Genomic DNA, 16,989 nt, shown 5'->3' with positions numbered 1-16,989 from the left:
CCAACGGTTTAGGTCCTCTCCCTTTCTCTTTCCCTCCCTTCAAGGTGCTGACACCTTAGTGTTTTTTCTCAGTATCTATGGTGATGCTTTAGTCAGTCAGACTTAACTAAGCTGTCATCACTGCCTTGATGACAGCTTTGCGCACCCTTGGCATTGGGTGTGTACCACTCCGGTGCTTGTTGACAACATGGTTGGAGCTGTGAAGATTGTTAGATTTGAGAAGGGTCAGTGCTATCCGGGATCATTGGGAAGTCCCTACATCATTGAAGTGGACATTTAAAACGGTTAATGGTAAGGTTAAGGTGAGGGTTTAGTGTAGGGACGTCCCAAGGACCCCGGATAGCATTGGCCGTTTGAGAAGTGCGCTCCTCTCACTGCTTTTGCCGGTTCACTGTAACGGGCCATAGACCTGTGCACCGCATATCAGGTTAATAGAACGGCCTCAAAAGCGATTAAGGAAAGTTTCCAACCGTGTCACGGCGGTCAAAGCACCTATTTCCCCTAAAACCTTTGTCGCGTTAAAAAAAAAAAAGGCAATTCGGATGCATCCGTCTTCAGTGCGTCCACGACAACTGGGAACTCGGAAAGAAATAGCTCCGACTGAGTAAAATCGTTTTGAACGGTCATCCAAAGAAAATCACTGACGTCATGATTTGACCACGTTTTGTACGAGTTACCAGTTGACTTGAAAGCACCATACATTCTCGGAGCTACACTAGAGGACACGGTTATCGGTAATATTACAGCAACAAAGCCATCCGGACGCGTGGAGGCAAACTGAGAATGACTACCACATGAGCGAGAATACCGGGGAGAGGCTCATTTAACGGTATTTCTCCGGTATAGGCTAAGCGGTAGAGTCTACAGACAAAAATAGAAGACAATATGATAAGCAGATCATCTTTTGCTGACTCGAATATTCTACACACTGTCAGTCAACAACAATAGAATGTAGTTTTATATGTCCTATTCTCTTCACGTTTCCTGCTATTGTTCAGTAACAACGATACTACTGCTGCTGACTCGTCCTCTGGCTTTGCAGCATCCAAAGCAGATCACTCAGGGGATGAGGGCTCTTTGGCGCAGTCCGTGAGAGATGAGGTGAAAGCTGGATTAGTTAAATAAGGACCCTCGGTAAATCTTACGGAGAAACAGGGGACAGTAGCGGGGCTAACCTCTGCGGACAAACCGGAGGAGGACAGTGAATGCCGATTCGTGGGGAAGATAACGGATCCGGTGGCAGCGGACAGGAGGACAGTTTGGGAGGAGGGGATCCACGCTGCTGAAGTTAGGATCCACGCTGGCGCGCACGAGGAAAATGTGAAATCTGGCATGGTAAAATAATGTTCTGTATGAGTAGCCTATCCTATTATGTTTAATTATATTATTGATGTATCAGAATACACAGTTTCTCACCTTGGTCCGGAAGGTATTGCAGGTAATGCGCATGATAGGCAGCTTTTGGACCAATGTGAAAATATTTGCTGCACATCCAACTAAATTACATGATCAATCGAATGTATTTATAAAGCCCTTCTTACATCAGCTGATATCTCAAAGTGCTGTACAGAAACCCAGCCTAAAACCCCAAACAGCAAGCAATGCAGATGTAGAAGCATGATCACACAGATAAGCTACAAGAGCCGTGGCCAATACATCACACATGTAGACTACCTCTAATTTAATTAGCCATGCCCATGCTGCTAGTAGCCTACACGCTACTTGCAGCATGATTTTCTGAAGTGCAAGATGGGTGGCAGTCCAGTCCACTGTGTCTGACTGACTAAAGCATCACCATAGATACTGAGAAAAAACACTAAGGTGTCAGCACCTTGAAGGGAGGGAAAGAGAAAGGGAGAGGACCTAAGCCTTTGGGAGTGTCAAGGTGACACAAGGGGAGAATCCGGTGTCAGGTCAGTAGCATTCTGAGAGAGTGGGATAAAGAGGGAAAGCAATGGTGGGAGAAGATAAATAGTGAGGAGTAGAGGAGACTTGGTGAGACAGACAGACAGTCAAGTGCTAGATCAGCACCTAGCAGATAAAGGGAGAAGTCAAAAACATGAGCGAAATAATTGATTTACATAACAAGCTTTGACTGGCATAAATCACCTCAGCATCACAACATACGGTGCATTCGGAAAGTATTCAGACCCTTTCCCTTTTTCCACATTTTGTTACGTTACAGCCTTATTCTAAAATTGATTTAAAAAATGTTTTCCTCCTCGATCTACACACAATACCCCATAATGACAAAGCGAGAAAAAAAATTTATTTAGCAAAAAATAAATAAAAGATAACGTATTTAAAAAAGTATTCAGACCCTTTGCTCTGAGACTCGAAATTGAGCTCAGGTGCATCCTGTTACCATTGATCATCCTTGAGAAGTTTCTACAACTTGATTGGAGTCCACTTGTGGTAAATTCCATTGATTGGACATGATTTGGAAATGCACACACACATGTCTATATAAGGTCCCACAGTTGACCCAGTGCATGTCAGAGCAACAACCAAGCCATAAGGTCAGGGGTCCTAAGAGACCACTTATGCTGCTTGTGCCTGGAGCCGGCTCTGAGTCCAATGTTTCTCAACCTCACTTTCTCCTTCCATCTCTCTCTTCCTCTCTCTCATCATCAATGACAGTCTGGCCAACAGTGCTGTAACTCAAATCCTGCCTCAGCGCCGGTGGACATTCCATGAAGTGACTTTGGTCACCTACAGTTCCCTGAGGGGTGGTCTTTTCTCTTAGCAGATATGGAAGAAGTGGACGCAGAATATGCGCCCATGAAATACGCCCCCAGGATGCTGCGGACCAGACAGATGGAGATGATGAAGAGCTGGAGAAGGAACAGAGGTCTGTACTGGACTGGACAGCATCTCAATACTCTGACGTGGCTTCCTCTCCTAGTCTCCTCTTCTTTCCACTTATTTAAGTGCCACTGCTTACCAGCAGTAACTGGCCATGTCCGAATAGCCATACTTGCGTTCTAAATAGTATGCTTTTTGGGTATGCCAAAATATGTTTTATAGGATGTGAGATTTAGAAAATGTAGTAAACTTTAAAGGACAGGATGTCATAGTAATTTCAGCTTTTCATCTCGTAGAATTAGCTGCACACTATTGAGGAAGACAATAGTATTTTGAGACCCACATGCGTTTGACAACAGCTAATTATCCGAATAGTGAATGCGCTCTACCAAAATGAACGAATGGCGGGGAACAAGCGCCATTTTGTATTACACGACGCCTTCTCAGTATGAATGAGCTTAGAATGTTCATCTTTGTTGCTTTACTGCATACATTTTTACTAAAAAGTATGTTCTAAATACTATGTAGTATGATTAGTACACAGTATGTAGATTTCGGATGTAGTAGACAAGACAGATTTCAGACACGGCCATTGTAAATAGTCTTTCCAACTCAGTATATAATGCTCTCCTGTCCAGTGTCCTCTGCTACCTTAAAGTCCCTCTCCCTTTCTCCAAGCGTCAGTGTGTGTCAGTGAGTGTTGTCTGTGAGGTGATTTTGCTTAGCAGCTACTTCTATCCACGGCACCACTGGGAACTTAGGACTGACCAGGGCTCCGAAAACAAGGTGAAAGAAAGAAAGAGAAGGAAAACCCCCAACGAGTTGAGGGAGAAACACAAATCAGACCTTGGATCAGTGTTGGAGGGCAGCTTCATTTTACTCCAGCAGAAACCCAGGCTTTGTATTCAGAGACTCAACCAGGCCTGGTGTCTGTCTGTAACATCTGTATTCAGAGACCCACCCAGGCCTGGTGTCTGTCTGTAACATCTGTATCCTGCTCTCTATTTCTGCAGGGTAGAGTTCACCACTGACTTTACCTCTCTGTAAGCCGATCGGACAGACAGACAGACATGCAGGCAGACAGGGGTTGTAGTAAAAGCATGGTAAAGTATGAACATATGATTTGCCCTAATTCATTAGGGTCGTCATTGCCTGACCATGCTAAAACTGATGGATGTGCCATGCTTACCATCATCTAGTGACCTACCACCATCTAGTGACCTACCACCATCTAGTGACCTACCATCGTGTAGTGACCTACCATCATCTAGTGACCTACCATCGTGTAGTGACCTACCATCATCTAGTGACCTACCATCATCTAGTGACCTACCATCGTGTAGTGACCTAGCATCGTCTAGTGACCTACCATCGTCTAGTGACCTACCATCATCTATCGACCAACCATCATCTATCGACCTACCACCATCTAGTGACCTACCACCATCTAGTGACCTACCATCATCTAGTGTCCTACCATCTAGTGACCTACCATCATCTGGTGACCTACCATCATCTAGTGACCTACCATCATCTAGTGACCGACCATCATCTAGTGACCTACCATCATCTTGTGACCTACCATCTAGTAACCTACCATCTAGTCCCCTGGCCTTACACTTATACCAGATGTCGCAACTCCATTCCTCGAGAGACCAGCAGACACTGCTGCCTTCAAGGACCCGTCCCATATCCTTCATCCCTACAACACCACATGGACGCAGCCCCTTCCCCTTCCCTGCTCCATCTCCCCAGCTCCCCTGAGGCCATTGCCATGGTTCCCAGGTGTTAAGTACAAATCAGGTGTTTCCCAATGGTAGGTAAAGGTGTTGACTGGGACCTAACAGTCACCTGTGTGTCTCTAGTGATCACCTCAGACTGCAGGCCAGATGACATTTCCCCCATTTAATACAACTCAGATAGCAATTCCCCAGTGAGTGCTACACTGCATCACCAAACTCTTTTTGCTAGTTAGTTTGCAACTGGCTTGCTTGTGTGCTAATCAAAATTAAACAATTAATTGGCCATTTTACTCACACCATATTCACTGTTCTGTGTTGGTTGTGTTTCTCCATGCTGCGCTTAGCTGAGTTGGGCTGTGCTGGGAGAGACTATAAATACACTGCTGACCTGCAAAACAAATAACCAAAATCTAAAACGTAACCTAATTTTAACCGATTCTGAAATGAAATGTCAGTTTGCAGGTAAGTAGTAAGTAGTGTCCGTATAGCTTTTTCTGTCTGGGCTGTACCATCATCTAGCTTTGCTGACCTAGGTTCTGTACTTTCATCATAAACCAGTTGTCGTTAACCATCTGTGCATGAATGTAGACCAGAATTGACGTTTATAAACCAGCCTGTCCCAATGTGTTTTATCTTTTTCCTTGGCCAGGTGAGGGCAGCAGAGTGGACACTCAGATTCGTAAACCTTTGTGATTTTCCCAGGGTGCAACGGGAGCAGCTGGCAGCCATCTTCCAGCTGCTGAAGGAGAACCAGGAGATGTTTGGGGAGATGTCAGAGGGAGACATGGAGGAGCAACTCTACTCCATCTAAACCCCTAGTCTACTCACAGTCGACTGTACTACGTCTAACTCTACTTTTCCCAAACTCTACTCTATGTTAATCCCACATAAAACTGACAATCAAGACCAAGGTGCATTCACACGGTCCACTGGGTTTCAAAGGGGGTGTTGTTTCAAAGGTCCACTCTATTTTGAGGCACATACTCTTCTCTAAAGATTCTGAGGTGATAGCTAATCAGGCTTTGGATAGTTGGGCCTGAGTGATTTGATTGGTCTGGTAAAATCTGAGGTTCTTATACCGTAGACACCCATGAAAGCCAACAGTTTCAGCAAGCCTCACATCAAACACTTATCTGGACAGATCTTACTCCTTTCAGCTATTCCTTGCCTTGCCTCGGCCGTATCCTTATCTCACCCTTTCCTATGGAGCACCCTTTCCCTCTAGACCCCTCTGTTTGAACAAACACATCATTGGTGCGAACACAAACATGTACGTTAGATACTTCAACACGGCTTCTGCTGTTTATTACTTTTAAATACCATTCAAAGCAATAAACACTGTATTTGATACAAGTAATGGCGTCATCATTGTGTCAATTCTGGATTTTGTCGTCTCCCCTGTGTGTGCACATGTGTGGCTTGCAATGTAATCTGTGACTAAATGTCTGTAATAATAATAATAATGAATAATACATTTTATTTGTAGAGACCTTTTCATTTACAGACAGAAATCAAAGCTGTGGCAGAGTTGCATACTTACTGCATTCATACTGCATACTTTTTACACTAAGTTTGAAACTGGTTTTGAAGAAGCAACAGATAAGGCGATGACATCAGCCATCCATTCCATGAAGGATTGGGCAACAGCTTCTCCAAAGACAATAAGACGCATCTACAATAAGGCTATATTGAGCTTACACGTTAAATGTGTTGCCAAAGCTATTGGAATTTGAAATGTTTCTCCTAACATGTCTTTACATGTCACATGCCTATGCATTTATTTATTAGTGGTGTAAAGTACTTAATAACCTCTACAGGATCGGTGGGTCCCCCGCAGGACGGTTGAGCTAACGTAGGCTAATGCGATTAGTATGAGATTGTAAGTAACAAGAACATTTCCCAGGACATAGACATATTGGATATTGGCAGAAAACTTAAATTTGTGTTAATCTGACTGCACTGTCCAATTTACAGTAGCTATTATAGTGGAAGAATACCATGCTATTGTTTGAGGAGAGTGCACAGTTATGAACTTGAACATTTCTTAATAAACCAATTAAGAACATTTGGGCAGTCTTGATACAAAATTTTGAACAGAAATGCAATGGTCCATTGGATCAGTCTAAAACTTTGCACACACACACTGCTGCCATCTAGTGGCCAAAATCTAAATTGCGCCTGGGCTGGAATAATACATTATGGCCTTTCTCTTGCATTTCAAAGATGGTACAAATAAAATACAGAATAACGCATCTTTTTTTCTATGTATTATCTTTTACCAGATCTAATGTTTTATATTCTCCTACATTAATTTCACATTTCCACAATACCATCCTTTCAAATGGTATCAAGAATATGCCTATCCTTGCTTCAGGTCCTTAAGGCAGTTAGATTTGGGTATGTCATTTTAGGCAAAAATGGGAAAAAAGGGGCGGATCCTTTTTGCTTGTAAGCAGGAATCAGGAGGACAGAATTATGGTCAGATATAAATGGAGGGTGAGGGAGAGCTTTGTACACGTCGCTGTGTGTGGAGTAAAGGTGGTTTAGAATTTTTTTCCTTCTGGTTGCACATTTAACATGCTGATAGAAATGAAGTAAAACTGATTTAAGTTTCCCTGCATTAAAGTCCCCGGCCACTAGGAGCGCTGCCTCTGGATGAGCGTTTTCATGTTTGCTTATGGCGGTATACAGCTCATTGAGTGTGGTTTTAGTGCCAGCATCTTACTTATGTCTGGGTGTGCCCCCTGGCTATCTGTAAGTAAATAAAAACTAGAAAATGTGGCTGTCTGCTTTACTTAATATAAGGAATTAGAAATGATTTATACTTGTACTTGTACTTTTGATACTTAAGTATATTTTATCAATTATATTTACTTTTGATACTTTAGTATATTTAAAACCAAATGCTTTTACTCAAGTAGTATTTTACTGGGTGACTTTCACTTTTACTTGAGCCATTTTCTATTAAGGTATCTTTACTTTTACTCAAGTATGACAATTGAGTACTTTTTCCACCACTGTTTATTAGTTAATTAGTCACACAGTAGCCTAATCCCAATCAAATTGTCTGCCGGGCCTATATTAATTATATTGTGCTTTGCTTTGTGTAATGTGTTATGTTTTGCTTTTGAAAGCCATAAACGTTTTAAATACTGCGAAACATTATTATTAACGATTAAAAAGATTACTTTAAGTTTAATTAGAGAACCACTCTTGGGGGTCGGAAGTACAGTAGTGATTGAGACATAAAATTACAAAGGCATATCAACCAACCTATTTTCTGGCCGCTTGATGCATCGGGTTATTTACCATCGTTACGCACCATGGCCCATGACGGGCACGTGAAACCTGGCAAGTGGCCAAGAGGGCAGGAGAGAGGCAAAACAGTTCAGCGCATCCCACCACGACCAAATACTTTTTTTCAAAAATATTGCTATAGTCCGTCTTCAGTGTACCTAGGTAGATCTTTCTTGGAAATGACAGCCCGATTCCGGAGAGTTATGTCCTTGGCGCTGGTGGTTGCCATGTGCGCACTGATCTATGTGCTTCTGTATGGACATATCTCCGAACACAGCATCGGGTATGTACTCTGCACCAACAAATGGCAACATATTTGACTTGTTGAGTTAGTCAAAGGACGGTATTCAGCCGCTAGTACTTCAAAAACTGTGGGGAACGTTCACAACAAGAATAAAAAACTAAAACTCCAAAATATATTTTTTCTTGTTGCAATTGTTGTATTTGGTGCCCATTGCAGGTATTTGACCCAAATCCAAGTTAAGAAAACAGTTTACAGTGCACTTATTACCGTGTAATTACATGTTGTTATTCACAGACTATTCAGTCTTACACTGTAATCCCTTACAAAAAAGATTTCAGTTTTGTAACTGCAGTGGACTCTGGTATTTTGGACACAGTAATTGCAGAATAACTTCCTTGTAGTAATAATTCACTGTAACTACAGTCAAGCTGCAAAATGACTATAAAAAAGGGTTATTTTGGATGCGGTATGTTATATTGCATTCTAACTGCAATATTTTTTTCTTAAGGGATTGCACTGTAAGCTAATTGCAGTAACCCTAACCTTACCATGTACTTAAGTGTAAAAATGATTAATTACAATACTTGTTACACTGTAATTACATTTATACTTACTTACATAGTAACAAAGGCAGTGATGTAAAGTGTTATGGAAACGGATAATAATCATTTTGAATCATAATGCCCCAAAAGCTCTGATAATTGAAAAGTGGTAGAATTGTGAAGCAGGAAGGGAAATTGGTTTTTAACTGAAAACATATATTTTTTTAAACAAATAAAAAAACACTGAAGTGCTGTTTTTTTATTGTAATTATTGTGTGTCTGAATTCTATAGGGTTGAATTCTAGATTCCACTTAAGCCAATTTTTTTTAATCAATGCATGACTAAGTGAAAATTCCACTTCAGTGGAAGTTAGGATTTGCCCCATAGTCTGTAGCTTGTTGAAATTGGCCAGTTAAAAGGGACACTTCACCACTTTTTGACATCATAGGGGGTTTTCTTATCTTTTTTTAATGCAGAACATCCTTGTTTCCCCCCCACTTATACAGACACTGGTATGGTGCTGGATGTACAGGTGTCTGTATAAGTGAGAGAAAAAAGAACAAGATGTTAAGTATTAAAAAAGATAAGAAAACCCCCTATGATGTCATCTATGATTTTTTTTATTCAGCAATTTTCAAAAATGACAGCTACTTCCTAGGAGACGGCATCTCCTATAGTAAAAATACAACAGATGTTTTTGGCACATTCATGAAGTATAGGCTTTCTAGCACTCTCAAATCAATCATCAAAAGTAATTAAGGACATATTTAAATAATCCATTAACACACATTGTGTATTTCTATCATTCTTGGGTCCAGGATCAGTTCCTACGGTGCTGAAAACATTGTGGCTGTCTACGACATATCTAGAAGGGGGAGCTCGTTCCTATGGTTGAAAAACTTCCACTATGCCTCCAATGTGGACTTAAATATGAATATAACTAAGAAAACTGCAGCTGGTAACTTGACAGCGATCACAACCAAAGAAGAAAGTCATTCCGTGACGACTGACCCAACAACTTTAAAACAGACCGTAAAACAGACAAATGGATTAACAAGTGGACCCAGGTCTGCACACAAGGAGACCCCCATGGTCCCCCTGCAAAAAGAGGACTTCGCGCAGTATCCCGACTGGGATTTTGAGGATCTTTACATCCGGGACAAGCAACCGAGACAGACGGTAAGCCTATGTTTTTAGACAGTCACGGGTCAAGGATTTGCAAATATTAACAAACATCCCAAATAAACTGTGTGTGTGTGTGTGTGTGTGCCAGGCCTGTCCCCAGTCTCTGAGGAACTCCAAGGACCCAGGCTTCAAGCAGGCCTTTATACCAGACATCCAGTTGTACTTCCACGGTGAACTACTCAACGTGCCAGAGTGGAACAGGCTAGCTCACTTCAATAACCCCTTTGGCTTCATGGAATACACAAACTACACAGGTGTGTGTGTGTGTGTGTGTGTGTGTGTGTGTGTGTGTGTGGTGTGTGTGTGTGTCCAGGAGTATAGCTATCCAGGCTGTATCACAACCGGCTGTGATTGGGAGTCCCATAGGGCAGCGCACAATTGGCCCGCGTCGTCCGGGTTTGGCTGTGGTAGGCCATCATTGTAAATAAGAATTTGTTCTTAACTGACTTGCCTAGTTAAATAAAGGTTAAATTAAAACAATTTAAAAAATCCTTGGCAGGCAGCGCAGCTCGCATGGCCAACTCCCTCTTCAGCCATGTAGACTTTTGACACAAAGACAAACTTTCATCCTTTAGTACACAGTAACGCATGATTAAAGAGGCTGGGTCTACATTGGCTAAGGGTGTGCAGTATCAGGAACATGGCATAAATCAAGAAACAGCAAGAAAAGTGAGAAAGCAAGTGGAATATGTGTGGAACTGCCATACTCGGCTACCCCAGGTATAAATAAGAGCATTAGGAACAAACACACATTACAAACAGGTTCTTAGTTTGGGTTTGAGTGGCAGAATAATGAATTCCCAGACATGCATCAACTTCACAAGTCTTATTTCCATCTCCACAATAGTCAATGCAAATTGAATTACTGAGCTTTAATTTTGAGACTGGCCAAAAAGGAGGACAAAGGTAACGCAATGATTTAATCAAGCAAAACAAAACACAGATTCTGGTGCATGGTTGAGGGAAGCACTAACTAAACAGTCATTTTACTTCTCAATATTACTTTTTGATCTCAAAATTAAGTCAGCAATTTACAACATTAGACCACAGCTACATGGCAAACTTTCCTCTTAGCTGCACTTTCAAACTTAGAAAAGACAGGATTTAAAGGAAACGTCAATGAGAACAATGAATCAATCATTCAATTAGCAGTTGTTTTCTCAAACCAAGACAGCATGCACATGCAAATGGAGGCTTATTGGGAGATTCTCATTTGGCCAAAAGACTGTCCTCTGCTCAACTCCTCCATCCTCTCTCCTCAGTGATAAGTGATTGAGGAGAGTGTCAATTCGTTGGTTCTATATGGAACCATAATGACTCAAAGAACCATTCGAGCCCTTCAATGGTTCTTTACAATTCAGAAAATTGTTATTTAATCTTTTAGTGATAATTAAAATGTAGGGGCGCCCACTCATTCGTATACTTTGGGGCGTGGTTTGCTCTTTTTGTGAAACCGTGACAAGCGAGAGTGTCATTCCAGTTGATGTAATTTCTTCTGTTATGTCAATGTATCTTAAATATAATTAGGCCCATTAACAGTATCTATTGAAAGACTCACGTAAGGCCTTGTGTCAATTGAGAACTGTTTACTAAATCAGTAGCCTCTTCCAAATCCCCAACAACCCGATCCGGTTTACAGCGGAAATGGACAGAGCCTGTGACCAGACTTCGGCTTTTGGACGTTAACAAGGTGACGCTTCATCTTAACTCCTCCTCCACATTTACTGGATTGGTTGAACAGTGCAGAAGAGAACCTCCCCCAACAGTTGTTTTTCCTCTTATCAAGACTATGTAAGAGATCTAGCTTCAGGCGTTTCTTTTATGGCTGCTACGTTAGGTTACTAAAATCAGTGGTACTCAAGTCTCTTCTCAGTGACCCCCAGCTGTTCCAGAGATATACACCGGATTCAACTTGTGAATTAACACAATAGTAACACCTATGGAATTTTAACAATATAATACAGCTAACTACAATCATTAAAAAAAAAAGTTATTCAAAAGGTTCTATAAAGAACCAAAAAGGGTTGTAACCAGGTGTCACGTCCTGACCAGTAGAGGGTGTAGTTGGGTCAGGACGTGGCAGAAGAGAAGTGTGTAGGTTGGTTTGTTTAGTTTATTTTGGCCGTGTGGCTTCCAATCAGGCACAGCTGTAGAGGGTTGTTGCTGATTGGGAGTCACACATAAGTAGCCTACTTTTCCTTTGGGGTTTGTGGGTAATTGTTCTTGTTACTGTGTTAAACGTGACAGGACTGTTTTGGTTGTATGTTTATTGTTTTGTATTGTATAGTGTCCGGTTGATCATTAAATATACGATGAACACTAACTCCGCTGCATTTTGGTCCACTCTCTCTAAAGACAGCCGTTACACCAGGGGAGAACGACTGCCCCCGCTCATTGAGGATTTCAAGTTCCTGTGTCTAGTGCAGGCATTGTTTTCAGAAAACAGGATCCCCCATTATATTGAATGAGAAAATAGCAAACTTCGTGGTAATTCTTTGAATAAATCAAAAATGTTTTCAGGACAATCATGGCACCGATAATTACTTTTATTACACCATGTCCTTGAGATGGTTATTTTTAAATCGCACACAGAAGAAGTTAAAAGGATCATTTCGTTGCTAATGGCAGCCTGCAGTACCTCGGCCGGCCTTCAACTTGAGATACTCAATGAGCTAATGCAACACTGTGCTAGCCTGCAAAGTCACCTCCTAGAGTAGCTCAAACTGCGCATGCAATGTTTCCAAAAACTCATCCATGAAGCAAGATGGCAACACGCTGAAACGACACTTCACACTTCCTGATCTACAAATGTGCCACAGACTTCACATAGGAAACAATGGGGTATTGTCATCAATGGCTCCATCCATTTTCTTTTACAGTCAATGGTTGAAACCATAGTGGAACCCTTTTTGGTGCTATATAGATCCTTTTTGTTAATGGTTCTCTATAGCACCATAAATGTTCCATTTGGAACCTTATGAGCATGGTTCTTTATAGAACCTTCAAAAAATGTTTTTTTTTGCACCAAAAAGGCATTTGTTATGGTTACAAGCCAAATAAGCGTTATTTGGCACTATGGTTGTCACGTCCTGACCAGTAAAGTGGTTATTTGTTATTGTAGTTTGGTCAGGACGTGGCAGGGGGTGTTTGTTTTATGTGGTTTGGGGTTTGTTGGGCTATGTGCTTATGTAAGAGGGGTGTTTGTTTTATGTGTTCCGGGATTTTTTTGGTCTATGTTCTATGTAAGTGTATTTCTGGTGCGTGGGGGCACACGGGTAGTTTGGCTGGGCCAGGGTTGCCGGAGTGGCCTGCCTGGAGAGGACCGGGAGTGTTTTGCTGGAACACGGTTGGCATGGAAGCCTGAGAGGCAGCCCCCCAAAAAAATTGGGGGGCACACGGGTAGTTTGGCTGGGCCAGGGTTGAGCCCTAAGCCAACTCCCCGTGCTTACCGGAGGCAGCGTGGTACTGGTCAGGCCCCGTGCTATGGGGTGATGCGCACGGCGTCAAGGCCGAGCATCCACAGGCCGGTGTGTTCGGTGCCAGCGTCCCGCATTTGCCGGGGGGATGCGGGCACCCAGCCAGTACGGGTGGTGCTAGTCCTGCGCTCGAGACCGCCAGTGCGCCTCCACGGCCCAGTGTATGCTGTTCCCGCTCCTCGCACTAGCCTTGGGGTGCGTGTCTCCAGTCTGATACCTCCAGTACCAGCCCCACGCACCAGGCCTTCAGTGCGTCAGCCCAGTCCAGCTCGTCCTGCTCCTGCTCCTCGCACTAGCCCTGTGGTGCGTGTCGCTAGTCTAGCGCCTCCTAAGCCAGCCCCACGCATCAGGCCTTCAGTGCGCAGTCCAGTGTCCGGTGACAGTGCCTCGTCCAGAGTGTCCGGTGACAGTGCCTCGTCCAGGGTGTCCGGCGACAGTGCCTCGTCCAGAGTGTCCGGCGACAGTGCCTCGTCCAGAGTGTCCGGCGACAGTGCCTCGTCCAGAGTGTCCGGCGACAGTGCCCCGTCCAGAGCTTCCGGCGACAGTGCCCCGTAGAGAGACGGCCCACAGTCCGGAACCGAGAGAGACGGCCCACAGTCCGGAACCGAGAGAGACGGCCCACAGTCCAGAACCGAGAGAGACGGCCCACAGTCCGGAACCGAGAGAGACGGCCCACAGTCCGGAACCGAGAGAGACGGCCCTCCAGTCTGACGCAGCCAGAGTCGCCTGTTGCGAGGGTCCCCAGTCCGGGGTCGACGGAGAGGGACCTCGCTCTAGAGACAACACTGAAGTGGGGTGAGCCAGTGGTGTAGCGAGGTCTGCGTCCCGCTCCTGAGCCACCTCCGTAGGGGGGAGTATTGGGAAGGGGGGTGTTGCAGAAGAACCGTTGGTGACGGTGGCTACCCTCCCTTCCCTCCCCTGTAGTTTGGGGATTTTTTTTGTTGGGGATTATTTTTTGTTTGTGTTTAGAGTTATTGGATTAGGTTTTGTTTTGTTGTTTTAGGTGCATCCGGGGTCTGCACCTTTGGGGGGGGGGGGTACTGTCACGTCCTGACCAGTAAAGGGGTTATTTGTTATTGTAGTTTGGTCAGGACGTGGCAGGGGGTGTTTGTTTTATGTGTTCCGGAGTTTTTTGGTCTATGTTCTATGTAAGTGTATTTCTATGTTAGTTCTAGTCTTTCTATTTCTATGTTTAGTTAATGGGGTTGACCTTCAATTGGTAGCAGCTGCTCCTCGTTGCTTCTGATTGAAGGTCCTATGTATAGGGGTGTTTTTGTAATGGGATTTGTGGGTAGTTGTCTCCTGTTTTGTGTCTGTGCACCTGACAGGACTGTTAGTGTCGTTCGTTGTTTTTGTATACGTGATTTGTTTGTTTTTCCTTCTTTTGATTAAATAAAGAGGATGAGTATACACGTTCCCGCTGCACCTTGGTCCAATCCTTACGACGCCCGTTACAATGGTATCCTACCTGAGTCCTTCGCAGAAGAGTTTTGATATCTGCCACACCCCCTTTGAATCAGCTGTTGTTTTGTCGGAGGAGAAAATACACGTTTTTAAAATGATATGCTACTTCTTGTTTTATCTATGAAATGTCATAACTAGTGGAATTTATTGTTACCACCTCACACATATATTTTGGTATTCCAACACATGCCCTATGCTACACACAGAGAGAACCATTTTTACTCTCCTGGGACGGATACAAGCCTGCCCCCCCTTCGGCAATCAGATCACTCCTCCATCCTGCTCCTCCCTGCCTATATGCAGAAACTTAAACACGAAGCCCCCGTGGTGAGGACTGTTTAACGTTGGTCTGACCAATCTGAATCTATGCGCCAGGACTGTTTTGATCACGTGGACTGGGAAATGTTCCGGGTCACCTCTGGGAATAGTATCTACGTATACACTGACTTGGTGACTGGGTTCATCAGGAAGTGCATAGAGGATGCTGTTCCATAAGGCAATCAAAGAGGCAAAACGGCAGTACAGGGACAAAGTGGAGTCACAATTCAACGGCTCAGACAGGAGACACGTGGCAGGGACTCCAGACAATCACGTATCTTAAAGGGAAAGCCGGGCAGGTCGCAGACACCTATGCCTCACTCCCGGACAAGCTAAACACGTTCGATGAAAACAACACCGAGCCAACAACGTGGGCCCCCGCAGCTCATGAGGACTGTGTGCTCCCGATCTCCATGGCCGATGTAAGACATTCAAGCGTGTTAACCCTCGCAAGGCTGGCGGCCCAGACAACATCCCAAGCCTCAGAGCATGTGCAGACCAGCTGGCAGGATTTTTTTATGGACATATTACATCTCTCCCTATCCCAGTCTGTTGTCCTCACTTGCTTCAAGATGTCCACCATTGTTGCTGTAGCCAAGAAAGCGAAGTTAACTGAAGTAAATTACTATTGCCCCATAGCACTAACTTCTGCCATCACGAAGGGCTTTGAGAAGCTAGTTAAAGGACCATATCACCGTCACCGGCACCATAGATCCACTACAATTTGCATACTTCCCCAACAGATCCATGGACTACGCAATTGCCATTGCCCTGTACACTGCCTTATCCCGCATGGACAAGAGGAATGCCTGTGTGAGGATGCTGTTAATCGACTACAGCACAGCCTTCAAAACCATAGTGCCCTACAAGCTCATCACTAAGCTCAGTTCCCTGGGTCTGAACCCCTCCCTGTGCAACTGGGTCCTAGACTTCCTGATAGCCCGATCCCAGGTGTTAAAGATAAGTAACAACAACTCCGCCATGCTGATCCTCAACACGGGGGCCCCACGAGTGCTCAGCCCCCTCCTGTACTCCCTGTTCACCCATGAGTGTGTGGCTATGCACGTCTACAACTCAATCATCAAGTTTGCTGACGACACAACAGCAGTAGGCCTGATTACCAACAACAACTTGGCAGCCTACAGGGAGGAGGTGAGAGCCCTGGTGGATTGCCAGAAAAATCTCTCCCTCAATGTCAACAAAACAAAAGAGCTGATTGTAGACTACAGACAACAGCAGAGAGAGCACCCCCCACATCAATGGGTCCACAGTGAAGACAGCACATCACTGAGGACCTGAAATGCTGCCTCCACACCAACACCATGGTGAAGAAGGCGCAATAAATTTGTCTTGGCCGCTAAGACCCTCACAAACTTCTACAGTTGCACCATCTAGAGCATCATCGCCTAGCAACTGCCCCGCCCACACCCGCAGGGCCCTCCAGAGGGTGGTGCGGTCAGCCCACGCATCACCGGGGGCACACTGCCTGCCCTCCAGGACATCTACAGCACCCGATGTCACAGGAAGGCCAAGAAGACCATCAAGGACATCAACCACGGCCTGTTCACCCTGCTACCATCTAGCAGGCGGAGACAGTACAGGTGCATCAAAGCTGGGACCGAGAGACTGAAAAACAACTTCTAGCTCCATGCCATCAGACTGTTAAACAGTCATCACTAGCCGGGCTCCGCAAGGTACCCTGCCTTGCACCTTAGACACTGTCACTAGCCGTACTAGCCGTACTGCTGTACACACTGTATTCTGGACATAGCTCATCCTATATAACTACTGCTGTACACACTGTATTCTGGACATAGCTCATCCTATATAACTACTGCTGGACATACTGTATTCTTGGGTTTACTACCATTTTATTTGGCCATTTTTATTGTTCAGAAATGTGGTGGGTACTTGC

At 44.2% G+C, this 16,989-nt stretch overlaps 2 protein-coding genes and 1 long non-coding RNA gene across 3 annotated transcripts in view; 2 read left to right on the top strand and 1 right to left on the bottom strand.

The window, feature by feature from the left end:
- The window catches only part of LOC106589844 (E3 ubiquitin ligase RNF157), an 87,955-nt gene that overhangs the window by 42,258 nt on the left and 28,708 nt on the right, over positions 1-16,989 (bottom strand). The window lies entirely within an intron of this gene.
- LOC106589854 (uncharacterized) lies at positions 215-5,900 on the top strand. Its single transcript, XR_006762538.1, has 2 exons — positions 215-1,335; positions 2,641-5,900. It is a non-coding gene; the product is annotated as an uncharacterized lncRNA (long non-coding RNA).
- Positions 7,852-16,989, top strand: part of LOC106589847 (alpha-N-acetylgalactosaminide alpha-2,6-sialyltransferase 1) — a 36,233-nt gene continuing 27,095 nt past the window's right edge. The window contains exons 1-3 of the mRNA XM_045710076.1: positions 7,852-8,127; positions 9,450-9,810; positions 9,905-10,070. Coding sequence (XP_045566032.1) covers positions 7,871-8,127; positions 9,450-9,810; positions 9,905-10,070 — 784 coding nt within the window. The 5' untranslated portion in view covers positions 7,852-7,870. The remainder of the gene's footprint in view (positions 8,128-9,449; positions 9,811-9,904; positions 10,071-16,989) is intronic.

Source organism: Salmo salar, chromosome ssa28 (assembly GCF_905237065.1).
Source record: "Salmo salar chromosome ssa28, Ssal_v3.1, whole genome shotgun sequence".
Lineage (NCBI taxonomy): Eukaryota > Metazoa > Chordata > Actinopteri > Salmoniformes > Salmonidae > Salmo > Salmo salar.
This window is presented reverse-complemented; position numbering and strand designations above follow the sequence as displayed.